Genomic DNA, 24,126 nt, shown 5'->3' on the forward strand with positions numbered 1-24,126 from the left:
AAAAAAATCAGAATTCTCATTCTGTCGATCCTGAAATTTCCTTTTCAAATCAGGTAATTACTAGGGACATATATGAAATTTTGGATACTCTCTGAAGCTCTCCATATGTACTGCTAACTTGCATACTATATCTTGTCTTCAGCTGCTGCAGGGCAAATCATTTCCAAAATATGACAAATGGGATCTCCAACAAACAGGCAGTGGCAGAGGTGTAGATGAACAAATCAGTGGTGATTGTGATGATGAAGATGGCTGTGGAGGATCTGGAAGTGGAGAATTCAAAACAGTCCTGAAAATTACAGACCGTAAGTCCATGATTCTGTTTCCTTCATGCATTTAAAGAGTGAATTGGTATGCTTTTCACTAATACATGCCACTGAATTATTTCAGAAAATTTTGTGTCAAGTCACCTGTGTAATGCTTCAAGGTTTACAGGAATAGGCCTGCCATTACAGGATTTCTGTGAGCATGGTATCAATGAGTATCAGTTTTATCTTAACACATGATAAAATACACTTCGCATAACATAGACTTAACACAGTACTTTTGTCGAATAATAGATGCAAAGTGGCATGTCCCTCTGAATTCTTACATTAACATAAGAGACTAGGCAGTTAAAAAGAGAAACTGTACTAATTTTTGATAGAACTGCGGCAACCCATGAGGTTTAGTAGAGGTAGCTGCATTTCATAGAAAACTATTGGAACCAATGTACTAAAGCACTCAACAACAATGCCACTGCTGTTTCTTATGCATCTTTCCAGTTTTCTTACAGTCTTGTTTTTATGTAGTTTGGGGTTTTATTTGGTTGCATTGTGTTTTTGTTTTGTTTGTTCTCTGAAACACATTTGTAATAATTTTCATTAAAAATCCTGTGGCTATGCACTTGGTAGGCATAGAACTCCAATCATAAGCAAAGTAAGTTACTACTTCTCTGAATCAGGACATTTTCCAGCATATCTTATTTCTCTTCCCAGTTTAGCAATATAGGCAGAGAGGGTGGCAATAAATGAATATTTTTATCTAAACTCTATTTCTCTATTTTGAATGTTTTTTCTGCATTTTTCATTATCTATATTCACTGAATTTGAGGGTGTTGCATGCTTTCAGGCTTAGATGTGAACCCCAGGTCTTTTTTGACTTGACAGTAAAGAGGGAATTAAAAAATGTGTCTGTAGAGAACATGCAGTTTCCCATTTCTTTTTGAACTGCTGGAAAAATGCGACAGAACATTCTGGGGCATGCTTTAACAATTCAGTTTGGCATCAACCTAAGATCCTTTTGCACTGACACTTAATCTATACATTTTCAATTCCTACTAAAAGTCTAGATGGGAATTTGAGCAATATCCAAAAAAGTTTGGACACTTACTTCCTTGGCATGCCCTTGGAGGTTTAACTTTGGAGAAAGAAGTTAGGAGTTGAAATATTTAAAACCAGATGTTCTTTGTAATACTGTATATATCTTATATCTATTTCATAATGACACACCGTGGTATTGAAGTACTGTAAAATAGTCTTAGAATGTGACTAGAGCTATTAAGAAAGTATTAAATGACAAAAGGATTTCAAGAACAGTATATTTCATTTCCCTCTCTTCTACCGCATTAGAATTTTCTTAATATGGATATATTTAGTGCAATATTTTCAAAATGTCAGAATTATAATTAGCCTTCATGTCCTCTTTATACTACATCTTCTAAATTTCTAGAATTATAAGCTGTGTGCTAGGCACAGTGAAATTTGCATGCAATTCTGTTTCATTTGAACTTTTTCTAAGATCTTATAGAACAAAAATATGGATCCATACGTCTCGATATTTTGACTTTTGCATAAATTTTGAGCTACTAGTACCTTCCATGAACTGTTTTGATTTCATGAATTTATGCTGGCATGCATTTCCTTGTTGGAATTCAACTTAAAAGTTGTCTTTAATGTGTACCAGAAAGAGTCCTACTTTGTTCTGGGGTGTCAGATACAGGCTGTCCAACAGAACAGTTAAAACATTCCATTTTGTAGAATTTTATTACAATATAGATCAAGATTTTTTTTTTCAGAAATAACTTGTGTTTTTAAGTATATATTAAAGTGTGTGTTTAAGATAAATGGAACAGGTGTTTGAAAATTTCTTCTATTGCATCACTGTGATATATGAGTAGGACTTTGGGAATTTAAAGTTAGATTTAAAGTGGAAACCAATATATTTTAGTAAGAAAACAAAATTATCTTCTCAAGATTTAAGATTTTATGTGAAGAACTAGAGTTGAAAAAAACATAAACATAATAGGAATTTAGGTTTATAGTTTTAATATCTATATTTTACATATATTTATGCAACGTATATAATTTTGTGTCATTTTCTTAGCTTTGGGTGACTGGTATCAATTAAAAGCCAGGTAAGATTTTAAACTCCTTGCTTTTAAACTGAAGAGTTCGATTCACTATGATGATATTGCTTACAGCTACTTAAAAAGTTTGTCTGAATTTCAGGCAAGCCTACAAGTTGACCACAGTATGTTTGATCTTCAGCATTAGCTTCTCTATGGAGTCATAAAGTTAGTATTATTTTTGCTTATCAAGAAAACCTTTTGCATTCTTTTACTTCTGGACAACTTTGCTTTCTCTCATAACCAGCCAGGAAAGAAATGGGGATTGCTACTTTTTTTTTCCATAGTTGAGTCTAGAGTTCCTAGCCATAGCCCAGGATTCCCTTTTGGCAGCTTCTGCAGACATTTTCACCAAGGAGATAATCCTGTGGGTAACAAATCAATGATCTTAAAATGCTATTAAGGTATGATACAGAACCACCCCTTTTATTACATTGCTGTGTATAAAAATGAAGTATAAAGACACATTCACCTTTTTTTTTGATGCCATGTCATTGCCTTTTGGGCGTGTTTGATACTCAGACCCAGGAGGAACAGAGAGGAAGGGAGGGGATATACTTTTGCCAAACAAACTTGTACCAATTTTATGTGTACACATAGCTTGTGAAGTGAAAGATTACTTGTTTCCACATTCAGTGCTAGAGATGTAAGAATTTCTTTCATTTGGTGCTGAAGACTGACAAATGTGTGGTGACAGCCTTTGGGCTTTAGAAGGCCAGTGAAGATCTGGTATTTGTATATACAGAATGATGGCCTTGCATTACAAAAATGCTTAAAATGTGTTATATTTTGAAAAAATCTACCTTTTCCTATCAAACAGTCCAATCACTACATTATATTTAATGCTTCAAAGTGCTACAATTGTGCTGACTGGTTTGCTCTTTCAAAAGTGCTTTTAAAATACAGTAAATCGTGCAGTTATTTGAAGAAACAGTACTAGAAAGGATAGTGTACTTTAAATGTATAAAATAAACAGTAGTATAAAGTCTTGACACTTCATTTGCTAGTTTTATTCTCCTCTAACCTGGGAGCTCCCACAGGACTATTTCATGCGTCACAATGAATTACCTCTTTGAAACCCCCTGTGGAATGCAGCAATAATAACAACAAATACTTATCACCTACATATTGATTTGAATCTGTTTTCAAATAGCTCTGTGAGGAGGGGCTAATCCCAATATCACTCCGCTGAGGTTCTCAATACCATCTATCAAAATTCTCAATACTTCTAGCAAGACCAGTGATAGATTGTAAAGTGCTCTACCACTTGTTCGTCCTTCTTTGCTCATTTTAACATGCAACACACATGTTTCTATACTGCAGCCAGAGCTCTCCCGGTGATCTCCCTGATCTCAGGGCTCAAATATGCAGAAATATCGAGGATATCTTTATGCTTAAGATATATATGGGCAAACCTCATCTCCCACTTTTTTTTTTTTTTAAATCTCACCTGATATTCATCCTCTTTGAAGAAGGAAGTCTCCTAAATGTTTTATTTCTCAGGCTTCTTAATCTATGTCTTATTATTTTCTTTTTCAAATCATGCTGGAGAGGTAAAATACCTTGGAAAAGGATTTATGTTGCGATCTCTATATAAATAAACCAGTCTATGTCTCTTGCCTGACATTATACTACATTCTTAAGTCTCAAATGTCCTTTCTCCTCTTTCTGCTCCTTCACCCACTTCAGTATAGCTGCTTTTCTCATTGTTAAATCTGGTTCTGGTGGCATATTCTGGGACCAAAACTACTTAAAGCTGGTAATAAAATCTCCATTATGATGTTTGCCATCTGTTAAATTCTTTTTAACTCTCATCTACATTCTGTTACCTCAGTAAAGTAAGACATCCCTTATGTCTGAATAGGATTTCAGGTTTTATTTACACACAAGAGTATTCTTCCTAATTCCTAAATGTTAATGTGAGGTGTTATTCAGGTGTCTTTGGAAGGGCTACATGACTTCACTGTTCATAGTTCACTCAATTCAGAACATCTCAGTTCTATTAAAAATGAATAAGAAAAATAAAAGTTCTTGCTGTGAATGCCATATTTGGTCTAAATATTGCAATTATAATTTTTAACAATAACATTCTCATTGACTATTGTTGAGAGGCTGGGGGATCTCACCCTTCCTTTTCACATAAAGACTATCATAATCTGAGCTCTTTTCTCTCATACCCTTGTCTTTTGTGGAGCTGAAAATCTTTTGAAGAAAAAGATTTATTGCATATAATATGATCCCGTGAAAAATTTGCATTTCCAGAATTAGTAAATACTAAGCAAGAAGATACATATTGTCAATATGAAATTCAAAGATTTTTCTGTGTGCATGATCAAGTGTTGCCACAAAAAATACATGATGATATAAATTAGCGAAGCATAAACAAAGTATGAATGGGTTCCAAAGATTTCCACCAAAAAAAAACAAAACATCCCTAAACCACTTTTGGATTCTTAAATATAGACTTTCACCAGTCAGTGAAGTCTGAACAGATAAAGTTGCCGGATGTACGACATGAAGCACTGTGGTGGGTTGACAGGTGCCAGGTGCCACCAAACTGCACAGCACTGTGAGGGCTGCTATGGGAAAATGAACCCAGCTCAGCCAGAACCAATACAATCAGCGAGAGAAAAAACAAGAGGATTCCATTTAAAATGCCTTGTAAAAACTTTGAGAAAAGTTACAATACAACTTTTTTATGCAGTATTTTGCAAAAAGGTGTGACCTGCATAATGATATGATGCATTTGAAAAAAGTAAAAGACAAGATTTCCGTTTTTGATTGTTTTCTATTTAAAGAGTATCATCTGTCTCTCTTAGCACATTGTCTCATGAGTCAACATTTGTACGTTTTGAGTGATTAGTTTAACCTGAGTAATGGATTGAAACTGTACTGTCAGGTTGGATTGTTAATTCAAAAACAAATAAGGGGAAGGGTTATGTAAAATTTGCTGAGGGAACACAGAGAGAGAAATAAAGTCAGATAATATAAAATTTCATATTTTTCAACAGTGTTTTTTGCATTTTATTAATATGTTACATTGACGTGAAGATTTTTATGACAATTGCTCTTCAAAGGTTTTAAGTTATCATATAGTGTTTAATGATCACACTCACTGATCTAAAACAGCACATCAGAGCAGTGCAATTATTACAAACAACCTGCATTAATAACATAGGGTTATATTTTGCTGGGAATTGCCTTATAATAATACCACTAATTCTGAAGTTACCAGAAATCTTGAGCCTTTTACTACAAGTATTTAATTGAATGAATGTATAAATATTTACACTCACGTTTACCAGTAAAGAAACAAACTTCTGGAAAAGTACTAATGTTCATTGCTTTCTCATCCATTCTATAATATTTCCTGATGAAAATTAATAGGATAATAGGTGTCATAGCTACTTATCAGGATAAAGAATGTTCTAAATTATTTAAAGTAGCCAGTGCCACTCTTACAAAAGTGCTATTGTACAGCACCCACCTGTTGAATAAATTCTGGTTTATTACTTATTACTAGTTTCTACAAACTTCCAAAAACCCCCTTCCTGCCTACTGCTTTATGCCTCCCAAACCTGAAAACAGAGGATATACTCCAGCATGTCCTTCTCTGCTCTAGATTCTCCTGTAAAGAGAGGGTAAAAAAACCCCCAAAAATATATTGTGTGGTCAAGGTATCATGCAGGTTGTGTATCATCTGAACTGGTAGGTATACATCAGAATAAAGTTGGTATCTATCGATCTTTGTGAAGATAGACACTTTATATGGTAATGGATTAATAAAAGAGTAATTATCAGCCTGGAGAACTAGGGCTCCAATTAACTCCTCCCCATGGATTTATGCATGTTCTTCTAAGTTTTCACCAGCATGAACATCCTTCAGGCTATGTCCTTGGATAAAGAGAGGGGGGGAAAAAACCCCAAATTCTTGAGATAGGTCTTTCAGATAGGTAAGCATTTCAAGGCTCTCAATCAACAAGTTACATAATGATCAAATAATTAATACACAATTTCCTTATTTCACCTAAATTTGATGCCAGAAAAGCACAGAAGCGATTACAGAGGTAAAGAAGGCCAAGTACAGATACAGTCCTTGTTCAAATTGACCGGACATTGAATGTCAGATTTTCTACTGTGGACTACAAGACATAATTCTGTATGGTACTGTTAAGAAAGGTGGAGAGTAAAAACACCTTCTGTGTGGAGGTTTTTGCCTTACATAAGGCAAGGCTGTATTCCCTCCTTTGAGATGGGGTGGATTGTTTTGTGAGTTCCCTCATTTCCCACTCCTCCTCTACAGGGATATTTCAGACATATCTCAAAGACAAACCTCCAGCTATAAACAAAATTTTGAGATGGGGAATACAAACAGACTTTTCCTTGATAGATTAATAAGGTTGAAAAAAGCCGACATTGAATTCTTTAAAATGCCTCAACAACAATCACTAAATGCCACTTATTCTAGCTAAGCAAGAAATGATTAACCATATCCATTCCACAAACACAGAATAAAATGTGACTATAAATGCAAATGGTTTATGTGATACCATAGAATTTGTGTTATTTACTAATCTAATCCCCTCAAATTAGCCAGTGGCAAACCAGTTAAGGCTTCAAAAAGCAGCATGCTGTCCCAAGTACATTGTTTCCTATGTTTACCTACTATGTTTCTCTCTGGTGCAAAGACTGTTTATTCATTTGGATAGAGTAGGAGATAATAATCAGGCTAAGCCTCTACAGCTATGGTTAAAGACATTCAGCTGGCAGACAGGCTTGTTGTATCATGCTTTTTGTTTTATCAGTGGGTCTATGGTTTGATTTGTGATTTAGTAGTTTTCCTTGGTGCTGTTTTTCTTTTGTCTCCACCCTTTTCCCAGAGATGTCGTCAGCTAGTTTCTAGTTTCTATTTCTCCAAACTTTACCCATTTCCTAAAACTGTTTTTCTTCCTTGGAAGTTTATTGGTTCACTACTGTTATTCCCCGCCTAGGTTTTTACTCCCAACTCTCCTGATTTGTTGGAAGTTGGGTCTGCCCCTGACTTTCCCCTGATATATAAGTCTTTGTTGGCCTCTTAATCGGGGCCCAGGAAGAGAAAGGGGAAATTTGTCATCAAATAAAGTTTCCCTGGGACCCTTGTGCGCTGCCTGTGTTTTATACTGCGCCGAAACAACTGACAACTGGGATTCAATGGAGCCCGAGGGGGAAAAACTGCCACCCCTCACTCTCAACATCAGCTAGCCGGGGAAAGAGAAGCGGCAAGACTAAAATCAGAACAACCACTTCACCAATGCCACCAATTTTTTTTCCTAAAAAAACCTTTTAAAGTTTCATCCTGTTAACATAGAAGAACTTCAAAAATTTCATCAAGGGAACAACTCTTAAAAAAATAACTGTACCAACTTTTATTTTTTTTTTTTTTCATACTAGGAAATATAATTCCTTATCTATTCTATATTAGGTTATGGACTATTTATTTTTGCATGTGCATCTGATATATGCAAAATCAAGTCAAAATACATTGCTGCTTTATGCAAAATATGGTTAATTTTAAAATAATAAGGCTAATTTGTTAGATTTAAAATTAGTTCTGATTGACTTTATTCTGAATAAGCATCATTTCACTGACTTCATATGAGTTTGTATTTTCCAGAGAGACCACATAATAAGTTTAGATGGAGTTAAAAAGTTCTAATTGCATTTTTAAAGGCATTACCTTCTAATAATACCACTACTTCTGAAGTTGCCAGAAATTTGGAGCATTTTAATGCATAATTATAATTATAATAATGCATAAATGTAATATTTAATTGAACCAATTCCACTATTATATTTTAATAATTTCTGATTAGTAATTGATTATAATTCAATAAATAAATAAATATTCATTATTTCTTAATGTGTTCATTGAAATGTGTTTCATGATAATGTATTAAGGATATGAAGAGAAAAATTTTTATGACTCTTGATCTCTGTATTCTAACCACCTTTACTGTTTTATCAAATACTTCCTTTAATTCAGTGGATGAGAATTTATAATTTTTTCCTTTATACAAAACAAAAATGAGCAGGTGTTTTGCTGCAAAAATACATTCCTTTTAATTAATTGTATTTTAAATCAATCCCTTTTACTGAGTAGTCATGTCTAATCCTCAAAGATGTGAGAGTTTTTACTTCAAATAAGCCCTCAAAAGTCAATGCATTTTTAAAGAACAGACTTTCTGGATAGTCACTTTCATCTCCAGTTACCCTTATGACTGATTTTATTGTACCTAGGAGATTTTTTTGTAGGAAATTCTTCATAATTTTGAAGTGTTCTTTTTAAATCTGTCCATGTTTTAATTTTTTTTTTTTTTTTTTTTTTTTGGCAGAAGGAGGGGAAGAGCAGCATCTCACTCTTGATGTTCCTTATCCCATACTATCTGTTATAGCTTTTACTATCCATTTTGGATGATTCTTTTACTCTTCCAGTTTACTTCTACTCTACTGACCAAAAGCCTCAAAATGAGTTGCCCTTTTTTTTTTTTTCCTTTCCTTTTTGTAGAAATTAATTGGTTTTAACTCTTTGTGTGAGAGAATATATAAAGCTAACTTCTGTAGTTTGAAACTGTTATCATATTCTAGTAACAATTCCTTTGAATGATCAGATTAACTACTTCAAGTTTACAGTAAGAATGCTACCTGTTACTATCCAAAATCTAAACATGAATATTGGAGGACAGCTATATCCTACTGTGTATTTCATTTTTTTTTTCTTAGTATGCAATCCTACTTTAATAACAATAGACACTAGACACAGAGACAGGATTTTTCTTCATGAGCTAAAAAATTTAGACTTCTTTTATAGTCACTGTAAATAAATTAACGTGTATCACTGAAAGTGAGTAAGCACATGAGGGCACAGCTCATTAGGCCTACATTCAGCATGTCTGTTAAGATGAGAATTGTGCCCTACAATCCTTATTTCTCTCAACTGACTGTGAAAGGACAAGCTTCAGTAGCTTAAGTGCAGATATCTAAAGTTAGTTAGAAAATGCCTTCCGTAGTTAGGTTCATTTGCATTCACTCTGGTTCTGATTCAATATTGATTTTTATTTTTAGATAAGGGTTAAATATATTGAAATGTACTTCACAATCTTATTGTCAGTATCACTAGTGACTTCTTGCAATAGAGGGGGTTCTTGCAAATACAACTAATAACACCTGTAAAACAGAATTCATGTTGTCTCAAAACTCCAGTTTGCTGGGAGAAAAGATCATTCCTAGTCTCCATCATCTGTGATGTAGAAAATGGCTACTGGTGAAAAAAGAATTGGGAATGTCTGTAAATCCCATGATGTGTTTTATTATCAAGCTGTCTTGGTAAATTTTTTACCTGTTTCTCGTTAGATTTTGACCACAAAAATAAATGTAAAAATACAACAACACAAAACTTTCATAGCCATTACATGAATAAGAAATTACTTCACTGAATCAAAAAGGAATTTTAAAACACTTTTTAAATCTACTTATGAAAGAATCTGTCCTTTTTCAAAGTTGTGAATAATATCAGACTGTTATCTTTCTATTTTTTAAACAGACTGCAACCATGATAAATGTCGCACTTTGATTTACTCAAAGGTGATTTATAGTCAAAGGTAGCTCTTCGGCCTGTCATGCATCTCCAGGTTTTATTATATTCTTTTAGAAAATCAAAGTGTGTGTGATCTCCTGAGAGTTCCCTTTGCAACCTGTGCAGAGACTTAAATTAGATTAGTTTCATATTTGTGTCTACCACTATTAATGATTATAACTCCAATGCCTTGACTAATCTGCTTCTCAGTAATTCATGCTCAAACCATTTGCTAACTTTTAAATAAAAGAGAATCAATTAATTTTTGTTTGCTACAGAAACTTAGCACCATCTTTTTTTTTTTTTTCCCAAGAAACAATATGTAAGGGAGATACAAGCCTAAGAAAGATCTAGATCTTAAAATCTGAAAAACTTGTGTGACTACATATATATATACACTTATATAAATCAACAAAAGTTCCCTAAAAACAAGCTAAACTATTCAAAATACTCAGTTATGACCTGTATTCTGTAAAATAATGTATCTGGAAGACAGCAAGTGGACTTTTCTTTTTCTTTTGTTGTTTTGAAGAGAAGTGGTTAGGTATAATTCCAGTCTGGTTTAGGATTGTGATGTCTCATTTTCACAAGTAGTCTGATAATACTAGTACTAGTACTGATTTTAAGTTTCCAGAATTGCTGTGCTGCTGTCCGAGTTTCTCTACTCCCTCGGGCAGGGAAATTAAATGTATGGAAAAGATTTTGCAAGGCAAAAAGCTATAGCAGATACCTAATTGGAGAGGTGGCCTCTGTTGCTTAGACACGCTGTCATTTTAGCAAATCATTTCAGGACTCTGTTTCTGTATGTCGTCACTGGTTTATTTTGATTGCATGAACTCTGTTTACAGTGTCTATAGCAGAAGCTAGCTCAGATTTATTAAACCTTATACTCTAGATACCTACCTTTAGATAAATTAAACATAACTGCCAGTTGTTGGGTTTTCAAAGGTTGGCTAACGAGAACAACTTTCCCAGATATTGGCCAGTAGCAGTGAGGTTAGACGTGCTTAACTTTTGTTATTTTCCCTATTTAGAGCCCCATTTAGCAGACACTTCTCAAGGCCACTTTTCAAGATGTGCTTAAGGAAGGGAAAATCTCCTGCTTCAGTGATATACTCAGTTACAGAAAGAGAGGGCTACCCCACAGCTCAGTAGATAAAGCTTCATTAAAGCATCCTTTGTGGAACCACGTAGTCACTAGCATTTTTATGTCAAGCCCATTACATCTCTCAAACATGGATCTTTTCTCCCATATGGATTCCTTTCTGAAGTTCATGCTGCCTGCAGTCATCCCCAGGTAAATGCTTTTACAGCACAAGCTGAATTTAGAGCCTCCTGAGTAGCTGCCATGTTTCTCATACAGGCATGTGATTTAGGCTTACTGTAAACATGGAGAGACCATACAGAAAGATAGGTCAGATTTCTAGAAAGGACATGAAACCCTTGTTTTTATTTTATTATCACGAATGCCCTAAGAATTATGGACATAGATCAATCAATGTCATTTTAATTCAGGACCAAAATGTTTCTGAGACCTAGCCTGGAGAAGCAAAAATGTAGCCTTGAGAACGGGGATAGGATTAAATAAAATGTCTAAGAATAAGAAACTACCAAAGAGAGGATTTTTTTGAGGAAAAAATTTTTGATTGAGACATCTGAATGAGAACAAATCTGAACAGAGAAGGATGTAAGAGAGAAATGCAGAAATGTGCTTGTACATTACCTTTACCATATCTCTTCCACCGTTTTTCATTTTTTTCCCAGCATTCACAGTCTAAAATAGAAATGCTCATAGATGTAGGTCTGCATCTCTGAGGCTAAAGAGTAGATGCTGTGACCAGCTTTGGGATGTGAGAAACACAGTTTATAGCACTTGCACAGTTGATAGTGATGTAGAAAGTATAATATTCTTAAGAGAATCTTATAGATTGTAACAGTGACATTTGGAAAATATGTCAGTTGCTACAGTGGAGACAGCTAGCTGTTAAAAAAAACTATATCTGAAATGTCAGGGAGCAAAACCAGAATATGGGAGTTGTTCTAAAAGGAAGTAGCTATATATGAGCTAAATAGCTGCAAAATAATAATTTACTACATATTGTCTGGTTGTCTTACATATATAAACACAGCCATTAGCAAAAAAAAAAAAAAAAAAAAAGAAAAAAAAAAGGGGGAAGGAACTCGGGTATTTCCTAATAAAATTGTTCATAGAAAACTAGTTATAGTCAAAAATATTGATGATATGTTATGACTTGCAGAAGACCTTGAGATTTATTAAAACATTTATTGTTTGTTAAGGGTTTGCTAATTAAAAGTGCATATCAGGGATTTTGTTTTCAATAACTGAAAATGCCTACTCATCTATTTAAATGTACTGAATGATAATAAGGTACTTGAATAGGTTTGTTTCCAGGTTACAATTTGCTTATCTCTGGTAGTTCCAAGATTTAGACACATAAGACACCCAGACACACCTCAAATACAGGCAAACTAAGAATACAGACTACCATTTGCAAATTAATTTAGCTGAGAAGGTGGTCTCTGCTGCCCACCTTGCCGATCCTCTGGAGCTCTATCTCTTCTAGCCACTGTAGCTGAACCACAAATGATGCTCTTTAATACAGACCAAAACTTTAAGAAAACTGAAAGTGCTTCTGCTATATATTAATATAGATGTGCAAGGTTGATTTGGTTGATTGCCAGATAGCTACTCAGCTGTTCTCTAACTCCCTGTCCTCAACAAATAATAAAAAAACAGTGTGATAAGACAAAATCTTTCTTGCGTCAAGATAAAATCAGAAAGATCACTTACCAATTAACATCCCAAAAATGAAAAGACTCAACTTGAAGAAAGTTAATTTCTTGCCAATTAAAATAGAGTCAGATGGCAAAAACCAAACAGCTTCACCCGCATCACCCACTTCTTTTCAATCTATGTTACTGATTAATTCCCAGCTCCTTTGCCTCCTTCTGACACTGGGTGTTGCAGCGGTGACAAGGAAAAGGGATTGATTGCAACCAGTTGGTAACAGCTCCTTTCTGCTGCCTTTTCTCTCCACATTTTCTTCCCTGTGCCAGCATGGGTCCTCTCCAAAAGCTGCACATGCACCTGCTCCTACATGAAGTCCTCCTTAGGCTGCAGTGCAGTAATCAGCTCCTCTCTGTGTGCTGCAGGGGAGTCTCTGCTGTGGTGCCTGGAGCACCTCTTCCCTCTCCTCCTTCTCTCACCTTGGTGTTCAGGAGGGTGTTTCTCTCAGTTTCTCTCAGTTTCTCTCAGTTTCTCTCACTTCCACCACACTCACCTCCTCCTTCTAAGTGTTAAGCAAAATTTTGCCCTTTTAAAAATACATTTTCTCTGAGGCACCACAGTCCTGACTGGTGGAGCTAAGCCGTGCCCTGGATGGATCTGCTGAATCCTGCTGCATGTGCCTGAGTCACACATGAGGCATTCCAGTCTCTCCTCACAGATGCCACCTCTACAGCCCCACTGCCAGCACTGGGGCACACAAACCCAGTGCAGCTGCACACTGGGCACTGCTGTGTCAGACAACACAGGGGAGTCCTCTCTTTACCAAGAGGGAATCACTTTTGGAAGTAGGGCAGAGTGGACAGGCTGAGGTTAATCACTCGCTGTGGTCATGAGCCATGAGCTCTCTGGCCAGTCCTGTGGACTCAGCTGAGAGCCCCTGCTGCACACACATGCAGTGGTTTGGCCTGTTGAGGGCAAGATGTGTTACTTTTTTCTACAGCTCTCTCTGCAAGAAGTTACCAAGTGTTTGCTTGTAGATCTGCTTATGCACACTCAGGACTTCAGCTGCTCCTGCTCCTGTACCAAGTATTTTGATAGATTCAGGATTAGGTCCTTTGAGACAGCCACTGACTACCAAAATCCCAGTAGCTTTCCATTGTGAAAAAATGGCTCTGTGATTGATAACCTGATACTGGTGCTAACAACTTCCACAAAAAAAGAGAAAAATTCAACAGATAGTAAAAAAAATTACCTGTGTTCAGAACCTGTGTGATCTTCAGGCTCATATGAGTGGACTGAGGAAGTTGCTGCTTCTGCTTTTCAAGATTCACTTCTTATTTGAATGCACTTAGCAAGATGTGTGATGCATAATGACAGAGAATATATCACAGAAAAAGAAAATATAATATATAATTAAAGAGATTCTGATTAAAAGCTGTGAGCTCAGTAACATTTTTATGAAGTTATAAAGTAGTTTTCTAGTAAAATTTCAAATGTAATATTCAGTTCATTAACAACTCTCATCATTCCCAAATCCATAAACATTAATTTATTTTACTGTGTAGCAATTTCAAAGAAATGTAAGTCATAAAATGTAAAAGAAAGTGTTTAGCTATGGATTGAAAAAGAGAACCATCAGATTTTATTTCTCTTCTAGTTAGTGCTATCTATTGCCTTTTTTTCTTCCTTTTTTATTGCTCCTTCCTTTTTTCTAATTAACTACCATTTGTCATTTTATGTCAACTGCCATAATTATAAGTCATTATGTAAGATACTAATAGCCTCAGGAGCAGTTGCCTCACACATAAACTCTTGTGTCCAAACGGCCACTTAGCAAGGAAGTGGATTTTAATTTCTCACCATTCATTACTATTTCAATTGCTCTAAACAGAATAATTGAAGAACAGCAGGTGCTTTTTATTCCAGCTCTTTAGTCTTGTTTCTTAACTTACCTTTTTAAATAGCAGTGTTCTTTCACAGCAAGAAGGCAATTAATTCTTCTGTGTGCCAGAAGATGCCACTGTAGCACTCGCTTACAAACAGTAAAGACTGATGACAGGGGAGAAGGACGAATATTATCAGATACAGCATCTGATTGATTGCACCTGAGAAGGTATTACTGTGAATATCCTAAAAGTACCTTGTCTTAATCTGGTGAGAGAATGAGATTCTGCAATAGTTTTTTGTTTGTTTGTTTGTTTGTTTGTTAATAAATAAAAACAACTACATATTGGAAATTAAAGGCAATCATTATTTTATGGCATAATTTCATAAACTGCAATCCTAGTCGTGTATTTGCTACCTTGGATATTTATGTGTCCAGCAGTGTACCAAACACTAATAGGAGTACATGTTCTTTCTCCAAGGGATTTTTCTAGAATGGATTTTCCTGCTGTTTAATATAACATATAAATCACTTTGAAAAAATAGTGCTCTTATGTTGCTATTTCATTTTCTTCTGTATCCAGTTAATTGCAGAGAGGTTTGAGATCATCTATCTACTTCAGTGTCATGGTTCGTTCTCTTTTTTTTGTCTTTTTTTTTATACTTTAAAAATTCTCATAGTGGGCAGTCCATCACTAGCTTTAGAAACTAGGTTTTCCCCTAGGTGATAAAGAAACAGGGCAGCCAGAAAATATTTCCCCAAAAGGTCTGCCTAAAAGGATGCTTTATTTTATTTTGATTTATTTATCTTTTAGGAACAATTTAAACATTTTACCTCTTGAAAGCTGTGCTACTTGCTGGTGACAGGGAAGAAGAGGAAGGAAGGTTACTGTGCAATACTATGATGGTCAAAAAAGGTTGAAATTGATAATCTATAAAGAATTACAATAGGAAAAAGCACTTTAAAAGCACTTCCTTTGAACAAGCTCGCTATTAATTAATTGTTTGTCCTCAGGGTGCCTACATAAGAAAGCAAGCAAAGTGTGTGTGCACTTAAGCTTTCCAATAGGACACTGCAATCCACTGTCAAATGTGAGTGTCATCAGATGGACAATCAGAATGGTGGTGTGGAATTTAAGTTATGCAGGTTCTTCTGCCACAAAAGGTGGAAGAATTACAAGCTCTGCATGATGCAAATTTTATGCCATGTATTATCAAGATTCTCTTTTTTCAGTTAATATTTAAAGGCCTCATGTCTTGAGATCAAGCAGGTTTATCATCCACAATTTAGAATTTTTCAATTCTAGTGACTGGCCACCAGAGAGGTGTTGCCTTATTTACTACAAGTCTTTGAACCTGACCCTTCAGCAAGTTGTTCACCCATCATGTTGTGTGCATGTCTAGCTGTATGCTGGACATTTTATTCATAAATGTGCTGTGAGAGATAGTATCAAAAGCTTTTCTAAATCCCAAATACCCATGTTTACTGCCTTCCCTTTGGCTACTGGTCAAAAGTGGTTTTTTTCCACATCAAGCATATCTATTCAGCCTGTTCAGTGCACTCAGTAGATCCTCTGTTAGTAATCATCTCTCTAGTGAGAGAATTTGTTATCAGAATTCATAGGTTTCCATGTGGACTAAAAGCCTCGTCTCTGTGCTGTGGCTTTAAAAGGCACATGGAGCTCCACCAGCTGTTGGGAAAATTGGGGATATCTTTTACATTGAAATTTACGCCTTCTTACCTGGGTGAAAGGGAAAACAAACCACGTGATATAACATAAGCTATACAGTGCAATATAAAAACTACTCTGTGCAAATTCCCAATCAGCTAGTGCAAAAGAACAACTAAATAAACTAGTGCACCACAACACTTACCTATCTTCATGAAACACTAGCTGATCATTCTGTCCTTTCTTTCAAATTTCTCAAGAAGTATGTAGGGAGGAATGAGAAAGGATATTTAGTCAAGTGACACATTATTGAAGAGTTAATTTCTATGAGGAAAAACAACAACTCACATTCCTGCCTATTGTTATTTTTGATTAAACATCTATCAAAAGTTTTTGTTGAAACAATAAAATTACTTGAATACAACCTATGAAATTGGTCTAATAATAGTGAATGGTCAGTCCTAGGGACTGAACATAATTTTTCTTACTGGACACACCAATAAAATGTTATATAGTAATTACAGTTTGAGACTTTTTGTTTTGCTTAGTATCATTGCAAAACTTTCTTCATTACTTCTCCATAGCAACTCATCTTTGCATCTTTTTGTCTTGTGAATGCTAAAATACACCCTAAAGTTGCATATTTGTATTTTTAACTTATAGTTGTGTAATTAAAAGGTAAAAGTGCATGTTAGATGCATCATCAGAGTGCATTTTTGGCAAAGAAGGTAAAGCATATAAAATGTGTATCCCATCTGTTACAAATGCACGGTCTTTTCATCAGTAATTACAACAATTTTATCTGGAAAATAGAATTTATTCTACCCTAAATGGAACTAAAAATAACTGTGAATAAAGGTATATTTGGAATTAGATAGAACCCACATAAAACCTAATTTTGATTTTAGCAAAAACTGACTCAATTTCTATCACAGTCCCTGGGTTTCATGTTTCCTGATGTTCACATGCATTATGCAGAGGCACCAAATATTAGGTGAGAGACAAAGCACCGTGTGGCTGAGGCATTTAGTATGCAATAGAGAATTTTTTTGATGACTCATAGGTAGGGCCAGTGATATATGCAGTGAATATTATGTCAGTGTGCACATCAGTGTTGCAGCAACTAATTGCTTATTCCTGTTTTGTTGCATTGAATTCATCTTTAAAAAAGTATGATGGATCCAAAATAATTTGTGATGAAGCATTTAGTCACAGCTGAGCCCACATCTCTTTTTGGAAAACATCACTGGTAAATATTATTATAAAACGTTGAAAGTAATTAAAATTAAAGACTTTGATGGACTACTTCTGAATATTCCTTTTTATGAAATCTATATTTCACCATGTAGTGAGTTGACTGTGCCTGAATGTCATGTGCCCACGAAAGTCATTCTACTATTTCTCTCCTCATCAGAATAGGAGAGAGAAAATAAAAGGAAAATCTTTTAGGTTGAGATAAGGACAGGGATAGGTCACTCACTGATTACCATCAGGGGCAAAATGGACTTGGAGATACTATTAAAATTTAATACCAATGAAATCAGAATAGGGTCATAGGAAATCAACCCAACCTTTAAAACACCACCCCACCACTCCTTCCTTACACCTGGGCTCAACTTCATTCCTTATTTTCTCTACCTTTCCTTTCACAAGCATGCAGGGGGACCAGAAGTGGGGGTTGTGTCAATTCATCACATTTCTCTGCCACGCCTTCCTCCCCAGGGGAAGGACTCCTCACTGACTTCCCCTGCTCCCTTCCATGCATGGGTCTCTTCCATGGGGTATTCCTTCAGGAGCAGACTGCTCCAGCATGGATCTGCCAGGGGATCACAAGTCCTGTCAGTAAACCTTCTCCAACAGGGCTCCTTTCTCCATGGGGCCACAGGTCCTGCCAGGAGCATCACCTCCTTTAGGTATCCATCTGTTCCATAGGCTCTTCCACGTGCTGCCAGTGGATATCTGCTGTTCCACCATGGACTCCCACAGCCTGCAAGAGCACAGCCTGGCTCGCAGGCTCCGCACCATTGGCCGCAGCAGGGGAATCTCTGCTCCAGCACACAGAGCACCTCCTGCCCACCCTTCTGCCCTGACTTTGGTGTCTGCAGGGGTGTTTCTCTCAGATATTCTCCCTCTTCTCTCTGGCTGCTATTGTAGTGGGGTTTCTCACCCTTTTTAAATTATATTATCCCACAGGTGCTAGCCCCCTCACTGACGGGCTCTGCCTTGGCTGCCTTGGAACCAGCTCACAGTATCCCTGTGATAATGTGAAGGGATAATAGTGGAGAAGGCTACTGGCAGATTCTTACTCCTGTAGGCCCCTGCTACCAAACCCCGGTGATAAACAATTCAACATATACTAATATTTTATTAAAATATAACAGAAATACAAAGCAGAAAGTAGGAGAACATGAATGTACTTTTAGTCAAATTTTGCAGCGTGTTTGGGAGCTGATTTTGATAATAAGCTAAACCAGTAGTTTAGGACTGAAGTATGGTCGTATAGCATATTTTGTTAAGGTTGTGTGAAGCAATATCTCATGACATCATGTGTTGAAGGATGCTGCTTTTTCAGACTGTAATATTTCTCTTTTTTTTTTTGGCTGTTTGTTTTAAAAAATTCAACATTTACCAAGAATGCCTTTTTCCTTGGATTTTTTTCTTTGCATTGAAAGATGTCATGTAAATGCATTCTTAGATTGTATACAGGTTTTTTTTTAATCATCCAGTAATTAAGTCAATATTTAAAACTGTAAATATCAATTATTTAAATGAATACTATGTTTAGCATACTACCAATTAGTAGGTTATGTAATCGTCAATCTTGAGAATGGCTGTTCTCATATTAAAAGATTAAAGAAAAATATTTTCTCTAATTATCTCTTTTTGAATGAAATATGAATCTTTGGTCAGAGAAAACTTTCAGTCATTAACATGTTAATTTTCCTTCTATTATGTGCAATCCATTTCTTCTGTGATCTAAGCATTTAGTGAGTCTTTCTTCAGGTTTGTGTACATTTTCACAAGGAATAGAAACCTCTTTTGTTTTTAATTTATGGAACTACATCTCATTATTTTCCTGAGTACAGTAAGAAGTAAATAGCAGATTTGTTTGTTTTATCCATAATTCAGAACGTCTGTCTTGAAGGTGCTCTATCCCTTGGTTCTTTTTTCTGAAGTATATTAGCAGTATTTTCCTCACCATATCCTTTGCTTTCTTATTCTCTTTCCTCTTCTCTGACTGTTCCTGGCACAGAAAATTTCCGTTTCACCCATCTATCTGAAGCGAGCGACTAGCTCTCCTTTGGTCTGGGCATAATCTCAGTGCTGGCATGTTATGCACAAGTAATCCCTCATGCTGCTTTAACAAGGTTTCACTGAATATACACTGCAAAAATTAACATCTCAAAAATTGGATTTTCAATAGGTTTGAATTTCCTCCTGAGTATTTTAATGCATTTTGTTTCCTTTTATTCTACTTTTATTGTCATAATAATTTAAAATTTTCAAATTTCTTTCACAACAATAAGCAATGCTAAAAATATATTAAAGGCCATCTTCCAGTAACCCCATGACTCATGAAGCTCTGCCTTTTACAAGGGTAGCAAATATCCAGAAGCTGATCATTTGAGACAGCTGACACAACTTCAGCTGCCTTAATCCTTTCAACAGACTTTGGGAGCAGAGAGAAATACAACCCCGGTCATAACCCTTATTTTACCTATTCCTATTCTTGAGTTTACATTTAAAATCAGTGAGGGTAAGGGCAAGAAAGGAGAAAGGGGATATTACATAATGTGGTATTACTATGTGGGCAAGAACCCCCATTGCTAAGCCAAAGACACCATCTCCAGCTTCAGTAAATATTGGTCTAAAAAGTTGTTATATTGATCATATTGTTGAATTCAGTGAATATAGAACATAGATATCTGCTCTCTTCCTTCTCTTAACCTGTATAAACACAAAACTAGTTTTCTGCTAAGTAGTTTAAGAACTGAAGAAACAGCTAATGGATTTCTGCTCCTGTTTTCGTACTTTTTAAAGGCAGTGAAGAATGAAAAAGTACTCAGAGGCTGGAGACTGGTTTGTAAAAATGATCAGATGTTGTATTTTGCTTTTAGGCTTAGAGTATGTAGCTGAGCCCTACAGTATGTAGAATGAAAATTGTTGGCTGAGTACTCTTTCCTTCACAAAAGCAATCAAATTATTTTTTTAGCACATTTAATATAAATATTGATTCCTCCACTAAATGAATTTCAACTACCAGACTCTTATTCTTTAATTATGAGGACCAGTAAAAAAAAAAAAAATCAATAAACTACTAAAGATTTAATTGAATCAACTGTATTGGAATTATTTTGTTCTTTACATTGAAATTATTGTCCTATTCATAGTAGTGGTTTTGCAGCATATATGCAATGGCAGACATTGGCTAACAACATGCATCCTTTTTGCTTTGTACAGCTTAGTTAAAAACACAGCATGATGCCTTATAATAAAGTAAGACAATGCCTTTTTTACATGAACTAGATCCACACTGAACAGGAATGTATTTTTTAAGAGAAGGCAGTAGAAAACTGCAAGTAAGAGTGGCCGCTTCTGTACTTTAAAATCATGTGAATCATCCAAGGCCATATGCTGTCTGATGAAACTATATAAGAGAAAAATGATGAAAAAAAATAGATAATAGATTATTCTCTTCTACTAGCTGATTGAAAGGAAGGCTTATTATGCTTTTAGCTTCTACTCAGGTTCCTGTATCATGGCTGTCATCAGAGGGCCAACAATAATCTTAAGTAACATGGCATAGTCTGTCACATCATGTTTGCTTTACCTTTCTCTCCTCATGGATGAATACGTGTGTACAACAGAATTTTTAATTCTCTTCAAACCAAGGTCAAATAATTGTGTCTCACATCTGAAGTTTGAGAAGCTGTGCTTCTGATGCCCTTTTTCCAGCTTGGCTACGGACGTCAGTAAGACTGATGCTACTGAGGGGCCAGACTAGAACTGCATATTTTCTTCTAACAGCTCTCCCCTGCACAGAATTAAACAAGTTATCTGTTGTACTGTTTTGGGCTGCGATAGAATAAATTTTCTTCACAGTACTTTATAAGGTGCTGTGTTTTGGATTTGTGACCAGCCCTACGTTAATAACACAGCAATGTATTAGCTATCAAGCATCAAGGCAGTTCCTGCTTTTCACAGTGTCCCATCACCCCAGGGCCTGAGGAGCCACAGCTGGAACAGCTGTGACCAAGTGACCAAATATCCCACACCCTTCTGGTGCCATGCTGAGCAATGAAAGCTGTGGAGAGGGAAAGAAGCAGGAAGTGGGGGGGACTTTCAGAGTGATGGTGTTTGTCTTCACACTGTTACATGGAATCCTGCTTTCCTGGAGATGGCTGAACACCTGCCTGCCCATGGGAAGGCATGAATGAGTTCCTTGTTTTACTTTGCATTTGTGCATGGCTTTCACTCTTTCTATTAAACTGTCTTTTTCTTAATCCACAAGTTTTCTCACTTTTACCCTTCTGATTTACTCCGTTCTCCCACTGGGGAGTTGTGAACTAGGATCTCTGTGGGGCTGTGTCTGCTGGCCAAGGTTAGACCACACACCTGCAAAAAAATGTGTCTCTTTATTTCTTAAGTGAATATATTGATCTTAGCTTATTTCCCACAGCTCTTTACTTTATCTACATTTATTTATTTATTTATTTATTAAGTCTGAAGCTTGAAGAATGATAGGAATGAATGCAGGGTTTGTAACTTTGTTCTGTGCTATCATTGAAGGGAACTTTTTAATGGTACTGTGTTTAGTGCAGTTTTCTCAGTTGAAAATAAAATCATACTTATCCACAATGTATGTATGCAGGGCTTACAACAAAATAGTTTGAGGAATACTAAGCCTGCTATCCATCACCTCTTCACATTACTCTGTAAAGTTCAGTTTAACAGTTCAACATCTAAAGAGAAGATACCAATATACTTTTAAACTCCTGCATAGCATAGAAGTGATTAGAGAAGAAACTACCTTCAGATAAGGTCATTAGAAATGAGAATAAGAAAAATGGATATGAGGAAGTACTATGGCCACACTAAGTTATTTCAGAGAAATGACTGTTCCTGCTGGTGAGTTTCCTACCCAAAACCAAACCCAACCAAATCCCTCAAATGCAGTGTGGTATGACACTGTCCAACACACATTGTTAAAGAAATACAGTCTTGAATAATATATCTTAGATTTATTTTTATCTTTTCTGATAATATCTGTAGAGATTTTCAAATCTTCCCTTCCAAAGTGTTAACATTTATTCACTACAAAATAAAGAGCTGATCTATCCTTGGTGAATAATTGAAATAAAATGTTTACAAAGGAAAATGCAGAAACAGAAGATGTTAAATTACTAAGTGGTGAATTTTTTTAAACCAAATCAGCATACATCTTTTCTTTTAGTGTCATTTATAAGCCATAACTGAGTTTGGAGCTTGACATATTATCACTTCACATCTGAGTCTTAGCAGATATTTTTTAGAGTAGGCTGTAAGACCTTCCCAGGTACAAGACAATATAAATTGTTTTGAACATAGACTAATTTCAGAAACATCCTTCCTCTGGCACATCATCTTTTATAAGTTAAGAAGAAATCTTCCAGGTGGATCTACTACCAATAAGGAATGGTTCCAAAGAAGAGAAATTCTCACCTTGTAGGAGGAATCCTTGCTTTTTCTAGAGAAAACAATAACTTTTCATTATCTGGCCTCAAACCCTTTCCTGTTTTATTTGTTGTTTTATTTGTTTGAGCTTTTTCTGTCAATTTATGTAACAGAATGTGCAACAACTCACTTGTACAAGTGCTTCAACGTTGTGAAAAACATTCCAGTCAGGCTTTTTCTTCTAGTAAGTCACTTTATGGATCTCACCATCTCACCTCTAACTCCAGAATCGATATTGGTTCTTCAGAGACTAATTTGCATGCGCACATGGATACATTCAAACTAGAAATTAAATAATGTACTTCCTTCTCTGTTACCCCTTTGTTTTATTTAAAGTACAGTAAAACAGTGGCAACCCTGTACTCCCATTTTATTAAATCACATTTCCTATTTTAAACTCCTTTAAATCACCAAATGTTTCAAAATCTTCCATCACTTGTCTTACTTTGCCTTATCCTTAATAAATAGCTTTCTGTTTTCCAGGTTTTTACTCCTATATCTTCCTTTTCTGTAGCATCCTTTCCTGTATTCCAGATTACTCTTAAAAAAATAGCCCTTATTCTTAAACCCAATTGAAAAACTTCTGTTCCCATTTGTTTTGTCTTGGGTTCATGGTGACTGTTGTGCTTTTGGCATTCTGACATTTTTATTTTGCTAAAGCATGTAGGTTTGGAGAATCATAGGAAGGAAGTAAGCCTTTAGTAATCAATCAGAACTAACATCTAAAGGAATAAAATCACAGCTAAAAAACACCTTGCCTTCAATTTTATGTGATTAGATAAATTAAATGTTATATATTTTTGCAATTCTTAAAGGAACATATGGTGAACTTCAGTAACAGTATTTTTTTTCTGTAATTTCTGAAAAGCTAATATAGAGCATTGTTGTACCTGCCGATATGCTGCACCATCAAAATACAGGAAGACCCTCAACAAAATATATTTGGTAATGAATATTAAGTGAGTGTAAATAAACCTTTTTCCCTATATCAGAATTTCGGATTAATATGTTGAATATTTAAAAAATTTCTTATTGAATGCATATATTTTTGATGGTAAAATCATCTTGTCCATCACCAAACCTGTATCCGTATAATCTGATCTGTATCAGA

The 24,126-nt window shown here is 35.5% G+C and overlaps 1 protein-coding gene across 1 annotated transcript in view; it reads left to right on the forward strand.

Moving 5' to 3' along the window:
* The window catches only part of GPC5 (glypican 5), a 572,404-nt gene that overhangs the window by 295,693 nt on the left and 252,585 nt on the right, over window positions 1-24,126 (forward strand). The window contains exon 8 of the mRNA XM_041423410.1: window positions 143-305. Within this exon, the coding sequence (XP_041279344.1) occupies window positions 143-305 (163 nt within the window). The remainder of the gene's footprint in view (window positions 1-142; window positions 306-24,126) is intronic.

This window comes from Onychostruthus taczanowskii, unplaced genomic scaffold (assembly GCF_017590055.1).
Source record: "Onychostruthus taczanowskii isolate IOZ18803 unplaced genomic scaffold, ASM1759005v1 scaffold77, whole genome shotgun sequence".
In the NCBI taxonomy this organism is placed as follows: domain Eukaryota; kingdom Metazoa; phylum Chordata; class Aves; order Passeriformes; family Passeridae; genus Onychostruthus; species Onychostruthus taczanowskii.